The 15,536-nt window shown below is 34.3% G+C and overlaps 1 protein-coding gene across 5 annotated transcripts in view; it reads left to right on the top strand.

The window, feature by feature from the left end:
* The window catches only part of RALGAPA1 (Ral GTPase activating protein catalytic subunit alpha 1), a 222,367-nt gene extending 209,028 nt beyond the window's left edge, over positions 1-13,339 (top strand). For 3 of the 5 annotated variants that reach the window (XM_007113236.4, XM_055088385.1, XM_055088388.1), the window contains 2 exons: positions 2,583-2,707; positions 11,976-13,339. In XM_007113236.4, coding sequence (XP_007113298.1) covers positions 2,583-2,707; positions 11,976-12,124 — 274 coding nt within the window. In that variant the 3' untranslated portion in view covers positions 12,125-13,339. Of the gene's footprint in view, positions 1-2,540; positions 2,708-3,308; positions 3,340-11,975 lie in introns of those variants that run through there. The other 2 variants (XM_055088387.1, XM_028495728.2) reach the window with 2 other exon arrangements.
* Positions 13,340-15,536: the final 2,197 nt, after the last annotated feature.

Genomic DNA, 15,536 nt, shown 5'->3' with positions numbered 1-15,536 from the left:
AGGGGTGGGAGAGGGAGGGTGGGAGGGAGACACAAGAGGGAGGGGATATGGGGATATATGTATATGTATAGCTGATTCACTTTGTTATACAGCAGAAACTAACACAACAATGTAAAGCAATTATACTCCAATAAAGATGTTAAAAAAATTTTTTTAAATAAAAAATAAATGTATCTTCTCTAGATATTCATTTCTCGCTCTAATCTCCTTGCTTTAGAAATATTAAATTTGCTTTCTCTCTGCCTAATTTTTGTGTAAACTCTAAATATAAGGTAAAGTAAAATATTTCATTTATAGGCCCTCTGAAAGTAGAGCATTTTAAAAGCAGGTAGGTGTCTCCACCCTACTTTTCATGAAGCATTTTACCCATTCAAGCAGACTTTTAAAAACAGCTTGTTTTGATAGCAGACTGTTCTCCTGTGGGCCTTCAGCCTTTGCTTCCTGGCAGCACCTTTGGTGCGAAAAGAGAGTGATCAATTGGGAGACTATCAGTGCCAGCATGCATAGAGTGATAAGTTAACACACCACTGGGAATTTCTAGGGCCCACCAAGATACTTCACTTCTAATGTGCTAACAAGCTCATTTTTCTACCTCTTGCCTCTTCAGTTATTTTTTTTCTCAGAAGAGCTTAGAAGTTGAGTGCATCAGGCATAATGAAAAGCTCTGTAGGAGGGAGAAGCAATAACCCCATTTTTCCCTTTTCAGCCAAATAGAAAATTAGTTTCTGGTAATACACAAAGGCCAGTATTTTTTGTACAAGGGGCACTGCTGTGAATCAAAGGACTCTATTAACTGCAGAAAATTCGGCAGCTGTGAATCTCCCCCAATGAAGAAAGTACTTTCCAACAAGTTGTGAGATATGTGGTATTATTTAGATTGAACCATCAGTTTCATCCCCTTTCATTTATAAGCATATACCCTCTTTTAAAAGTGTGCTATATTACTTTTCTGTGTTAACACTCAAAAACATCTATATGATCCTTCCATAAAATCCTTTCAATATAGCATCTTGTCCTGTTGCTACCCATTTCAGGAGTAAAATTCTTTTGAAGTTCAACCCCAGAATTGAAAATAATGGATTGCCAGGAATTGGAATTAAGATTATTTCAATATTTGATACATAAAATAAATTGTAGTATAAGAAGAGATTACTCAAGTCATTTAGGTGGCAAAAGACATCACAGTCTAAGTCAAGTACATAATGAATATAGACTTACCTTTAACTCTTCTTTTTTTTTTTTCCTCAATCAATAATCTTTTGTAAATGTAACTGGCTATGGTATCTCCCACTGAATTAACATTTTAAATTATCTTCCTCTCAAAATTTTTTCTTGGTCTCAATTGTAGATTCGGTCTACAATCTCTGGAACTAAAGGACTACAACAATTGAATTGCAATTTTAAAAAGAGAGAATAATGAATTTTGAGGGTAAAATATTAAAATGGGTTTTGGAGAAAATTCAGTGAATAAAGAAGAACCAATAAGCAAATTTTTATTATCCTTTACACTTAGTTAAATGTCTTAGGTAAAGCCTGTCAACATAGCACACTGAGTACAGCTGGAAAACTTTTAAAAGTTGTAGAAGAAAGGTTAACTGATTTCTCAGTTCAGGAACTATACGACATGAAGTCAGCATGTGAGTTTTTCCTGATAATTGTATGTTGCTGCCTGCTGCTCTACATTTTGACAGCCATTTCCATAGTTGCTTTCATGAACAACAGAAATATTCTCTCTCTTTCTCGCACTCTCTGTGCTAACAGCACAATCAGGCCTGCTGAAACAGGAAGCCTGGAGTGGGTTGTTCAAAAGCAACAACACTTCAAGGTACTGGTTGCTTGTCAATAATATCAGGGAAGAAAATGTGGTGAAAGGGAAGTACAGTATTTTTCTGTCAGTGTCAGTGCCCTGTAGATGCTTTGTTAGACAGTATGTAGGAGTCCTGTGGACTCTGCAAATATTCCTGCTTGTTTCAGTGTTATAATTGACTAGGTATTTTTTCCTGACATACAGATTCAGCTGTGTATTTATCTTAACTGCATGGAGTTAAGTTCGAGGATTACAACAGTAGTCTTCCATTCAAAGTGAGAACAATTGTTGGGAAAATGCAGGGATTTTAGAAAAAGATGATATGCAGGAATTTTTCACAATAAATTATTACAAATGAAAAACAGAATTTCAGACATAGTATTTTAAGCATTATAATATTTATCGCGTGGCTTTTCAGAGTACATCTGCAGATCGAAGCTGACTAACAAGATGAGCCCTAGGCTGACCTGATAGCAGTTGAATCCTTTCCCAAGTAAACTGTTACCTTTCTTTCTTCCAACAGTTTACTATTAATTATTTTCTAATAAATGTCTTCCTGTTAAGCTGCCAGGTATAGTGGTATCCTGAAGAGTAAACTTATGTTAAAAGCTACATTTTTTTTCTCTTTAAAAAGCCGCACTTTTAATGATATGCAAGAATAATTAATATTTATTAAGAAGTAATGGCTTAGCAGTGATAGTAGTCCTTTTTGATACGATCTGTTCTTTCCCAGTGTATGCTGCATTTAAGTTCATCCTTAACTGAAGGAAATCAGCTATGAGGAGAGAGCGCGATATCTGCAAACGATTGTCCAGCACCATTTAGAACCAACGACATTTGAAGATTTTGCAGCACAGGTTTTTTCTCCAGCTCCCTACCATCATTTACCATCTGATGCCGGTAAGATTAAAAGCAAGTATTAGTTACTGTTCATTATTGGAACTTGAAATGCAATACCCTTTTGTTCTAAAAAACTCTTAAAATAATGGAAAACTTGCTTGAATAAACTTCCAGTCATTGAAATATAAATATTCTTCACCATTATTTTCATATTTGGCCTGTAAATTTGATTTATACTTTCTTTTACCTAAATACAGTTCCTTTAAAAGTCAACAGTCTTCATAAAAGCACATACACTACATTTTATCTGAGCTAATGGGCAGTAACTATTGTGTTTCACAGAATCACTACTGAAGTATCTGCAAAAGAAATACAAGTTGAGCAGGCACTCTCAACTTCCGAGGATCAAATTTTATGGCCAAGAATATTGCCTTATCATCTCTAATTTTACAAATAAAGTTAAAATAATTGGTCTAGATTTAGAAGTACTTAGCAGAGTAGATTATTTTGTAATATTTAAAGATTATAAGAGGGTACTGCATTTTTACAATTAACTAATTTTGAAGAAATCAGTAAGAAAATAAATGACTCATGGCCTTCCTATTCTGTAATTCTTTGCACTCCTTATGATTGTTTCATTTATTTTATTTTCCCTCTTTAGATCATTAAATATCAGTTCTGTTTATCTGAAGGTAAGACAAAGTGTCAAACAAAACACCCTTTGTTCTTCCCCCATTTCCTTTTTTAAAAATTAGCAAGCACTAAGCTTGTAACTCAGTTAATAAGCAAACTTAACACTGCCCTGGTTCATACTAAACATTTCAGAAATTGTCACTAAATTTCTTCCAGAATTATACTTACTAACTTAGGTCTGCATGAAACACTAACACTGGTTCTGGGATAAAAATAACTAATAATAGAACCCTTGGTTGAAGTTAGTTACACCTTGTTGTATTGACCTTTTTGTTTCTCAGCATGAAAATGTAGTACTACTGAACTGAAATGGTGTGTCTTTGTATCTTGTAATGTGTTGCATTGTTATTGGGTATCTTAACTCATCAAATAGTTTTTCTGTTGTGTGCCTCACACCATACTAGGCACCTGAAATACAAAGATGACTGTTTTAATGATGTTCAAGGGAAGCAGGAAAAGAGAATATACTTGAAGTTCATCTTAATAAGCCTTCACATTCTCTTCATATTATATAAGTTTTCTTTATATTAAGTAGTTTAAGAGGCACAGTACTCCTTTACTGGCCTAATTTGCTTGCAAAAAAAAATTACTGTAATTCTCAGTTAAAGTCGATGAAACTAAAGCTTCCATTCCTGTCACTGTTTAATTGGCCATTATAAAAATAATTTTACAAAAAAACTTGGAGCCCTTTCAATTAATTATATAAAAGACCTAGCAAAGAGAAAATTATATTAGACTGGGTTGACACTATCTAAAATTACTCAGCTCGGCATAAGAAAGATGGTAAAAGAAAGAGACTAAAAATAAATTAATGAACAACAAAATAAAAACTAGTTAAGTATACCTGGACATTTCATTTTTAATAATAGAGAATATCTGATAAAATATCAGACATTATTAAAATCGACATGAATAACACTTTTGTGTACCATACATAGAGTTGAGCCATAAATTTCACAAATGAAAAATATTGATAATAAGGCCACGTTCAGACTAACTTTTCCCCTTAAATGTATAAAGACTGTCAGTTTTCATGTTGTAGCTGTTTACTAGCTGGAGTCCTTCATATTCCTCTTCTTAATGTTCTTATATTTTGCATATTATCCTGCACATTTGGCCAGATGTATAACGTGGGAAGTAAGTAGTATTCTCACTTTCTGAGACATTAGGTAAAGAATTACACAGCAGCCAAGTCAAGGCTCTTTGGTTAATTTTTTTAAATTGTCTTTGCCTTTAGGAACTGTTAGAAACATGCACTTGAATTTTTTAAAAGGTGTTTTAAAACACTGTAAATAACTTTTCCAAAATTACTTAATACATTTTTATGGGTTTTTTTGCAGACTTTAATAGTTATGAAAGATAAAAATTTTTATCAGTGGTTTTCAATTCAGCTATTACAATAATATAAAAAGGAAATCATTACTCCTTTACAGTAGCAAAAACATTATATCTGAAGAATGATTTTTTATTCCCAGTCATCTCAGATTTTGATTTTCCTGTCACAAACCAACCCATAAATGTACAAGTCCTTTTAAAGTTGTAAGTAAAAGTTGAGAGAGAAGACATGAAACAGGCCATGTGGACCTGACTTATGGTTTGCTAAAATTACATAACAATGTGAAGATTTTTAGGTTCATTATTACTTTTTAACATGATGATAAAATTGATTTGCCCCATTGAGATTTAGATCATTAAATATCAGTTCTGTTTATCTGAAGGTAAGACAGTGTCAAACAAAACACCCTTTGTTCTTCCCCCATTTCCTTTTAACTTGTAATCGAGAATCAACCACAATTGAGAATCAACTTTAGATATCCCACGCATACCCCATCCATGTAAATTAATACTAATCAATACTAATGCAATAAATTGAAATTACATTTTAAAGGAATACCAGTATGATAATCATATGAAGGATATAATCTATTCTTTCTAACCAAACCTATAATATAATACTCTTCAGTGGGGTAGTGGAAAAATACTGTTTTAAGTTTGGCTTAAAACTTAACTTGGCTCAAGCTTATTTAAAACCTACTTCCTGGTTAACAGTAATGTATCAACTGTGATGACATTGAAATCCAATGGGGATTCTTCTAGATAATTTTTAGTATTATTTAAATAGATACGAAAAACATTTTTGGTATATCATAGTTGATCCGTAAATTTCATAACTGTATTTTCTCAAAATGGACTCTGTCTGTGGCAGTAGACTGATACTTAAGGGAAATTATTTTTATCCCTAAGGTCACTGAGGGAGATATCATGATGTCACACTTTGTTGATCTTCCATAACTACATTAAAACATTATTAGATTTTTCATGTCCTTTATTTAAAAAAAAAATTACAGGAAAAAAAATCCCTTTATCTTTGTCAGGCACGTGTGTGGAAAATACCAAAAGTTTTACTGTGACCTTCTTTTTTAACATTCATGAACACCTCTCCTCTGACTCTAAACTTTGAAATTACTCCTCTTCTTGGCCAGATTATATTGGCAGTTCAAAATCTATAGATATTTTTCCCTAATGTCATGTTGTCTTTTCAAATCAAGTTTTTTTTTCCTCCCCCTCCAATTCTTTTTTTTTAAATAAAAGAAAAATCTAGAATGCCAACAAGAAGAAACAGGATCCTGTTTTACTGCAAGTGCACAGTAAATATTAAGTTATCTTTCTTATTAAAAATACACACATAGAACAAATATGTGGATACCAAGGGGGAAAGGGGTGGGGTGGGAGGAATTGGGAGATTGGGATCGCCATGTATACACTATTGATGCTATGTATAAAATAGATAACTAACGAGAACATACTGTACGGCACAGGGAACTCTACTTAATGCACTGTGGTGACCTAAATGGGAAGGAAATCCAAAAAAGAGGGGAGATATATGTACATGCATAGCTGATGCATTTTGCTGTACAGTAGAAACGCACACAACATTGTAAAGCAACTATACTCCAATGAAAATTAATTTTAAAAAAAAAAGGGAAGAGGAGGAAAGGGAATGTGCAGAGCCAGACACAGCAATTTTGGAAAAAGGGAAAAGACAGCTGTTGAGGAGGGAGCCTGGTCTATCAACACCACACTTAAGAGCGGCCAACAGTAAGGGGTCGGGACACCCTAAACAGCGCAGTGAGCCTTCGGGTCCAGCACAAATGTGTGTGCTGCCAGCAACAGAGAAAATGTATGTATAGCAAAAAATATAGATAGATAGATAGATAGATAATACACCCAGTTTTTTTTCAGTATTATGTCTTTTTACTATCATCAGCCGTAAGTATTTTTCAGTGCCATTATGTAGCAGATCTAGAACTACCACTAATACTCTATTAGTTGAGCTAGTACGTACCTCTCTTTGGATTTGTTTCTCTACAAATTAAGTTAGAGATCTTAGTATCAATACTTTAAAAATTAAAGGGGTGATTGGTACTTGACTCCCTCTATATATGCACATGTGTATACATATACATATATATACACACACATATGCATATACATGTACAGTTGACCCTTGAACAACATGGGTTTGAACTGCACAGGTCTACTTAAACGTGCATTTTTTTTTCAACAGTATATATTACAGTACTGTACTACACAATTTGAGATTGGTTGAATCCATGGATGCAGAACCATAGACACAGAGGAACCAGAACCACCTATAGGGAGGAACTGCATGTATGGAGGGCTGACTATAAGTTATAGGCACATTATATAGAGGGTTGGTGCCCCTAGCCCCTACATTCAAGGGTCCACTGTATATATACATAAATATACGTATACATACATACCACTTTGTATAATTACCTTTAGAAAACGTATAGGTTCCTATCTAAGTAAATCTTCTAAAAATTAGTAATAAGATTCACATATTTCTATGTCATCAAAATAAGAGATAATCTAACAGAGTGATTTTGAAGACCTAGAGTAGTGTCTAATCTTCCTTAATTCTAACCTCAGTTTTGCTGTTAATTCACAAAATCTGTATTGCCACATGTAGATGAGATAGCATTATGATTGTCAGGCCCATCTCTTTGAATCTTTGAATGGAATGAATCATCAAAATTTAGCCATTAAACTATTCTTTTCCCAGGCTTTGAAGTGATCTGGAAGAAAAGATTGTAGCTCTTCAGAAGATAGTTATTTTATATATATCCTAAATATTATTTGTAAATGCCAGTAGAAAATGTTTCCTTCAACATATAACATAAGCTATAAGTTTTTTTACTGTGTTTTTAAAAACAAATGTTTTTAAAAATAAATAATCATATTTATTTATCACTAGGTTAGCCTGAAATTATAAGCAGCCAAATGTGTTCTCTTTTCAGTATTTTAAACTTAGATATTTGGCTTGTATGTTGTTGACCAAGAAGCAAATAATATTAATCTTAAATAAAGTCCATTAACCTTTTATAACAATAATTACTAGGTTCAGTTTTCATATAGAGCATTCATTCAGATGTAAAATTTGTGTAATGAAAATAATAATTGAGCGATTACTGAGTGCCAGGCAGTGTGCTAAGTACTACACATGCATCCTCTCACTGAATCTTCATGGCAATTCTATGAGACAAAAACAAAAAACCTTACCAACAGTCACCTGGTAAAGTCTGACTTCAGAGTACTTGAAGTATTATAGTTACTCATTTAGTCTAAATATTTTCAGTCCCTTCTTGATATTGAGAGAGGAGAGAAATTGCCCAGTAACCTGTCATATTTGCAAATTAGAAATTGTTAAAAATTTTTATTTTGAAGGCTCTACTTTTCCACCCATTGAAAAATCATTTTTTATTATGTATTTATTTTTAGTATAGCTTTAGGGTTACCGTGGGAGAACTCTGGGCTTTGGAATCAGACTGATCTGGATTTAAATCCTAGCTCTGCTATTTCTTATCTGCCTGAACTCAAGTGAATTAATCTATCCTAAACCCAGTTTTCCCATTTGTAAGGAGATAAAATATGACAAGCTTAGACTGATATGTTCTAAGTCTGCAATCATGGTAGTTCTTGAATATCTTGAAACCTCATGTTGGCCTGTGTTTCTGTACTGTTTTATTTTAAATTATGTGTTACTTTATGACATTCAGTGGTGCATCCACACTAATCTTAACCACTTATCAACTCCTTTAACAATATTAAAGCAGAAAGATTATTTGGGTAATCTGTCCTTTAATGTAAGGTTATGTTTTATAGGAATATTAACATAAAAGTGGATATTCTTTATTTTCCCCCAGACTAAACAGTTACGTTGTGTTCTCCACATTTTAACAATTGATGTTTTGTAAGTGGTCATTTTCTTCAAAAATATTTCTATCCCTTCTTTTCTAATCCTCATCTTTTTTGATCTGAAGTCTATTAATGTTTGCTCTTATCGTAGTTTTATTATATAGCTACACTTATTGTATACCTGCTGTGTGCCAGGATCTTTGCTTCTGTAGGCATTCATTCCCCACAACTTTGCAAAATATCTAGTATTGTCTCTGTTTTACAAATAAGAAAACTGTCTCAGGTTAGTTTGCCCAATATCCAGCATCTAGTAACATGACAGACTTGTCATGTGTCTGTCTAACCCATGCTCTTTCTAAGATGACGCTGCCTCTTAGTTCAATGTTAATTAGAATTGCTTTCAAAGTCACAATATTTTTAAAGGCTGTATTTAGTAGGTCCGGTAACTTTAGCAGTTTTAAAGTGGTCATACCTGTCAGCAAGTAGTATAATCAAAGCCACAATAAATAACAATGCATTTAGTTCCCTTTTACAGTCTTTATAGATCCTCAAAGTCATATTCATCATGTTATCTGTAATAATAGCTCATTGTAATCAATGTACAATATATGAATCAATTTATTATTCCATCAAGATACAGACAACAGTCTGTGTGAGTACTGTAAAAATGTTATTAATATACTGTATGTAAAACATAGGAGCCCATACTTTTTAAACTTTATACTTGAGAGGATATATTATCAATAGAAATAAATCAATATTCTTTATGACTCAGGTGATATAAACCAATACTTAGGCAGAATAGGATGTGAAATGAAGTGTAAGTATCACATTATTCTTTAAATCTAAAATTGAGATCTGTCCACCATAAATTATTTATAGAGTTTGGGTATGCTGAGTATTTATCACAAACATCATTTGCTAAAACATGAGGCGGTACTGTATACCACACACACTAAAAAGCCTGATTTGACTCGGTTGACTGAAAGGGGGTTTCACCTTGAAGGCAGTAAGGGAGACATAGAGGAATTGCTGTTTTTGAGGAAAATATTCTTTGAATTTGGTGTACTCTAAAGCAGTGTTCTGTAATAAAACTTTCTATGATGATGGAAATGTTCTATATCTGCACTGTCCAGTATGGTTGCCGCTAACCACATGTGACTGCTAAACAACTTAAATGCGGCTACTGCACCAAGGAGCCAAATTTTTAATTTTTATTTAATTTTTTTTTGCATTTATTTATACATTTTTTGCATTTATTTATAATATTTAATTTTAATTTAATTAACTGTGATGTGGCTGTGGCTACCATGTTGGACAGTACAGCCCTAGAGATTTTATGACTGAGTGGTTAGCATAACATGCCACCAGTACAATGAACACTTTAAAAGGTAGATGTTTAAAGAATCTCTCATAGACTTTTTTTTCTTTTCTTTTTTTCCTGTTTGAACTTGTTTTGTTAGTGGGTAAGTATAACATTTGAATTTACAATGCATTTATCCATTGTGAAACCTCATCACCCTAATGCATTGCATGCCCGATTGTATTTCATAATAAAAACCTGATTACTGTCTTCTCTACTCCTCTGTTAACACCTGTAAAATTCTGCACTTTGTCGCTCATATCTGTTATCTATCTTCTCTTTTGTTTTCTCACTTCTGCTCGCTCGCTACTCCATTTCTTCATTCACAACAAAGAAAGAAATGCAGTGATAGTTCTCTTCCTCCCAAAACCTCCACTAGAAAACATTGGCCATCTCAAGGTAAACAGCCATGGGAAGGCCTCTCATGACTGGCCGGGAATAGAGTATGCATTACCAGCAAAGCATGAGCTACTGCTCTTCACCTTCATTCTGCCATCCATCTGCAGTGCTTCCCTAAAAAGGTCCGTGGATTCATATTCTCCTCTAGGTTTTCCAGTATGGGCCCAGTATGAACCAACTCAGATCTTCAGGAAGAGTAAAGGTGGACAGAAATATATGTCCTTCTTGTATTTTGAAGGTCAACGTCATTTCAGTTAGAAAAGAGAATGTTGGAGAAGTTACTTTGAAAAGGAGGGCAATTTACCTGGATTAGGATTAGTGATAAAATGTTTTTTCCTTGACAATATATGTTTGTTCTTAAGTATAATATTTGGCCTTAAAAACCTTTAAGTATTCTACAGAGATACATTCTTAATTTCCTAAGACATCTCAGTAGGATCTGTACCCCTTATTGAACAGTTTTATGTTTCCTTATAAATATTCATAACTTCAGTTTAAGCACAAATGTTTCATTATATGGAAATAGTTGTATAAGTATTCCCAAGCTCGAAGTGTCAGTGTGGTGGTACACTGGCTAACAAATATGCCAAAAGTTTCCCTACAGAGTTAGGAGCTGTGTAAATTTAAGCCTGCAACCTGTGTGACATGTCTTTGTTTGTGACACTCGTAAGGATAATTTTTATGTACATAAGACCAAGGAAATCTGGATTAAAATGCCTCAAAATATACAGAATTTTAAAAATTTTGTTATTCTGTTATATTTTCAGATTTTTTGTTTTTTGAAGGATTTTTAATTTTTCATGTAATTTCTTATTCATGAAATATTTGAGAGCCTACAGTGTGCAAAGTTCTGTAGTATTGCTGTGAATTAGAGAATCATAACTCAGAAATAAAGTACAAAGGTGAAGAACTACTTTGTAAATAAATGATATGAAGAATTTTCCAATTTCAACTTGTTTCGCGTCTTTCAAATTTTTATATCTTACTAATTCTACTGGTTGTCTACTTGCTATGAATAGATAGTGTAACTGCAAAAGTTTAAGAAAACAAAAGCATTACTTGTCAGTTCTAAGTTGAGACAACTTTGAGAGATCAGTTTGTCTTTTTTGACTGACTTTCAGATGAGAGTTCTTGTCCCCCTCCTTCTCCAGGGAATTTATCTTGCTCCTTCTTAAAAGCATATTTAACTACCTAGCATGTATAATGGTCTCATACTGCTAAGTTCCTTTTTGAAAACGTTTGGTGCTGTTTTATTTTCAGGTTTGAGCAATGAAGGCCCTTTTCTTGATTATACCCTGTACCCTAGAGATAGGAATTGGTCCTTCTCACCTGCTTCTTAAGCCCTTACATGCATGCTAATGGTGCTTTGGATCCCTGTCCTTTCTGTCCCAAAGATTTTGCCTCCCATTGCTTTTTCTGGGGAGCTCTCTGGTTGGTTCTGGCTCTGGAAATAATGATTGGTGCTTTCTTGCTAATATGATGACATGAGCCACCAGATCACTGTCGTAACAAGCAAGTTTGGGGCTTGCTCTTTCCTCTCAAAAGACCTCACTAAGGGTTGGGATCCATGCTGCAGATCTGTAGCAGAAAAGTTATTTCTTACAGGATGAGTGGCTGGATGATTTGCACTAATGCTCTTGCTGTTTCCCACAGGCTTCTACCCAGAGATTCTACCCAGTGAAACTCCCACAGCAACGCAGGTAGACGGGGCTGACCTGGCCTCACCAATGTCTCCTCGAACTAGCAAAAGCCGCATGTCCATGAAGCTGCGTCGTTCCTCTGGCTCAGCCAATAAATCCTAAGGAGACAGCAGCCCAGCAGTGATCAGCAGTAGCCACCTTAGCATGAACATAGCATTAACCCTTTTAGGCTTCGTGTTTGCCATAACATGCATGTTCCTTCCTGAACATTTATTTTAGAAAACACTGGATTTAAGTAACTTGTAACTTAGTATTTTAGATTTGGGTTGTTTATTCAGTTGGTTTCCCCCCCACACACTCCAAGTGCTGTATGGGGGGCGGGGGGAGGGAGTTTTATTCTACACCCTTTACCTTCCCTAGATAATTATGTCTAAGTAGTTTTACTTTTAATTTCGTAATTAACTTTGAGCCAAAATATAATTGGACAGATAGTCTCATTATTTTATTTATCGTGCCCCATTACAACTTTATGGCTCAGTAAATATATAATTTTTTTAATAAATGTACATCTTTAAATTTAAGCATTTGTAAAGTTGTAGCAATAGTTGCAGATCTGTTAATACACAGGATGTGTATGGATTATTTATGTTATCAAAATAAACCACTTAAAATAAATGGTCTTTTAGTATCTCAAGTTCCAGCTGAAATAATTTTAGCATTAACTTTTTCTTCCCAAAGCAACGTCTCATTTCTTGGCTGTGCAGGTGATGCCATGACATACCTAAAAACCAGAAAAATCACTGTGCTGAACTTTGATTCATGTTTAGCTTCCAAATATTTTTCTAATGTTTTGCTTTTTAAATGGTATCACTGTTAAATGCCATTTCTGTTTTGAGATTGTGGCCCCTTATTGGCTGCTGGATCCTGGTATATCTATGTTCTTTCTTAAGTACCAAAAAGGGAGGAATGGGGTGGGGGCGGGTAGGAAACGAGAAAAGAAGGAGAAAACTTTTCTGACATAACTGTGTGGCTTAAATTATGTGTATTATTGTCAAAGAAAAGGGAACATGACCCAGGAGTCTAAATTAATCTAATATTGTTAATACTGAACTTGCACGTGCGGGTTGGTATACATTCCACCCTCCAGAAGTATTTTCCTACAGTAGATAAGCTGCTCACATTTTGCTCACATTTTGTTTTGAACGGGCATCTCCTAAGGAAATGTAGCATGACATTGGTACTAACTGCATGTGTAAATACATCATACTGGCAAACTATAAAATATAAATTATGTATCATCATTCATGTAGTATCTACAAATTTGTAACAGTGGAAAAAAAGATGGTATTTAATAATACAATAAAAATATTCTTATCATTTCGTGTCCATGAGTATTGATTTGTCTTTTGTATTTTGTCTTTTATATTTTTTCAGACTTAAGCAGGACTGTGTGATTAATGGAGAGATATAAAGCATAAACCTAAGTTATCTTAGCTCATCCTGAAAAATGAATTTTAATTCCCTTCTCAGGATATACCCCACCTTATTTCTCAGAGATCCTACCACAGTCATTAAAACTACAGGAAAATTTTCACCTTCATAAGGGCTCGCCAGAAACTTCCCCCAATGCACTTGGTTAAAGCATCAATTTATCTCACCCTCATGCTTCTTGGATTTGTTAAATTTTACTTTTTTTGGTAATATACATTCAGGAACAAAACTTTTTACAGACAGTTTCTATAGCAGGCTTTCAGAGTTCCTGTGCACTTAAATTTTGGATTGCCTTATAAATAAAAACAAATTCCTATGAAACTATGTAGAAAATAAACTAAAAAAGTCCCGTGAAAGCTTATATAAAGGATAAGCATGGATAGAGAGAGTCCCCGGGAACAAGATTAAACAATATAGACAGTTTCCCACAACCAAGGTGAAGAATTGCAGAAAAGATAAAGTAACTATTTACACATTTCTATAGTGCTTTCATTTTTTAAAAAATAAACAGCTAATGGTTTGGTGATATGTTACAAAATGGAGTGAAAATACCAACTTAAAAATATGGAAGTTGATTAGCACAGTTAACGTTTTATTCATCTTCAGATAAACTATTTACTAGCTTTTTGAAAAAGAAGAAAATATTTAAAATATATTTTCTGTTGACATTTTTGGGTGGTAAAGTATCTTTAATATTTAAAGAATAGTACATATTCGTTGCCTTTTGGAGCTCAGTCTATGCAGCCATACTTCATAGTATATATACTATATAAGGAAAATTTCCCATTTTATTTCTGCACCATTACATTCATTTACAAAATATAATTTCTCCCGTCTGTATTCTTTCTAAATGGGTCACTAAGATTATAAAGCAGGATACTGGTTTTGGGGAGATAAGAAGTGAGGCTTTTAAAAATAGGCTGTGTTCAATGGGATTCTTAAGACAAACACAGAACACAAAAAAGCACCAGCTGTGTACATTTATTTGGTGGCAAGCATCTTACAAATATGGGCTATCTGTCAAGCAATATTCAGCCAGTGTCCCAAACTGGCTATTAGGGCATAGGTACAGAATGTATGCCAAATATGGTAATACAAAAATTCAAAGCCAGTTGCAGCTGAAACGAAAATATTGAATATTGAATGAATTGCCATTCATTTCCATAGCGGATTAGAAGTATTAACATCTTCCTTAAGCTGAACATAGTGTCATATATAATACACATTATGATTACAACAGAAGCGTTAAACAATTTGGATGAAACCCTACTAAAACAGTCAAACTTCAGGAAATGAGTTCTATGTTTCCCAAAAGCTATTTAAAGAAAGGTTTAAAGTTTCTTCCTGAATACTGCACATGAGAGCTAGAGGTGAGAATTTGGGGGGTGTCTCAACTCCTTCCAGTAAAGAAGTGCCATTCCCCACCTCCAAACACTAGCTTAAGAGTGGACTTAATAATTGAGAAAAGGAAAGTTTACAAGATTTCTCATATCACCCAAAAGCGCGCAAACATCTTAACATTTCCTGCCCACAGACACAGGTCTTGTATTTCCCACCCACCCGACGTAAGTTTGGCACCAATCACATAACTTAATTCACAGAATATACAATGCAAGATATCTGACCCTATTGAGACAGAAACTACACAGGCGCCTGCGATGACAAGAGGAAGAAGAGAGGAAAAAAAAAAAACTATACCATTTTTGGTAGCTAGAATCCTTTGTAGATAGAGACATGCACGCATTCACTGCGACTTTCCATAGGAATTACAAGTCATATAGGATTCATTGGGGTCTCCAGAGTTTGGTGGGAGCAGGGGGAATCCTATTTTCGTGGGGAAAGTGAGAAGGATTTAAAGCTGATCATTCTTGACCGAGAACGGTTATACCGTATACATACCGGCTCTAGAGAGGGATTTTACATTTCGCTGCCCGCTCCTCTGGCGGCACATTGACTACTGGGAGTTTTAGGAGAGAAAATAAAGGAAGGAAAGAGGGTAAACTTGCAAGTTGAAGAAAGCCCCACAGAAATTCCCATGATCTGTTTGCTCAAGGCCACCCTCAATCCTCTTCGTCTTTCGCCC

This window comes from Physeter macrocephalus, chromosome 11 (assembly GCF_002837175.3).
Source record: "Physeter macrocephalus isolate SW-GA chromosome 11, ASM283717v5, whole genome shotgun sequence".
NCBI lineage: Eukaryota > Metazoa > Chordata > Mammalia > Artiodactyla > Physeteridae > Physeter > Physeter macrocephalus.
Note: the sequence above shows the minus strand (reverse complement) of the source record. Positions and strands in the feature narration are given on the sequence as shown.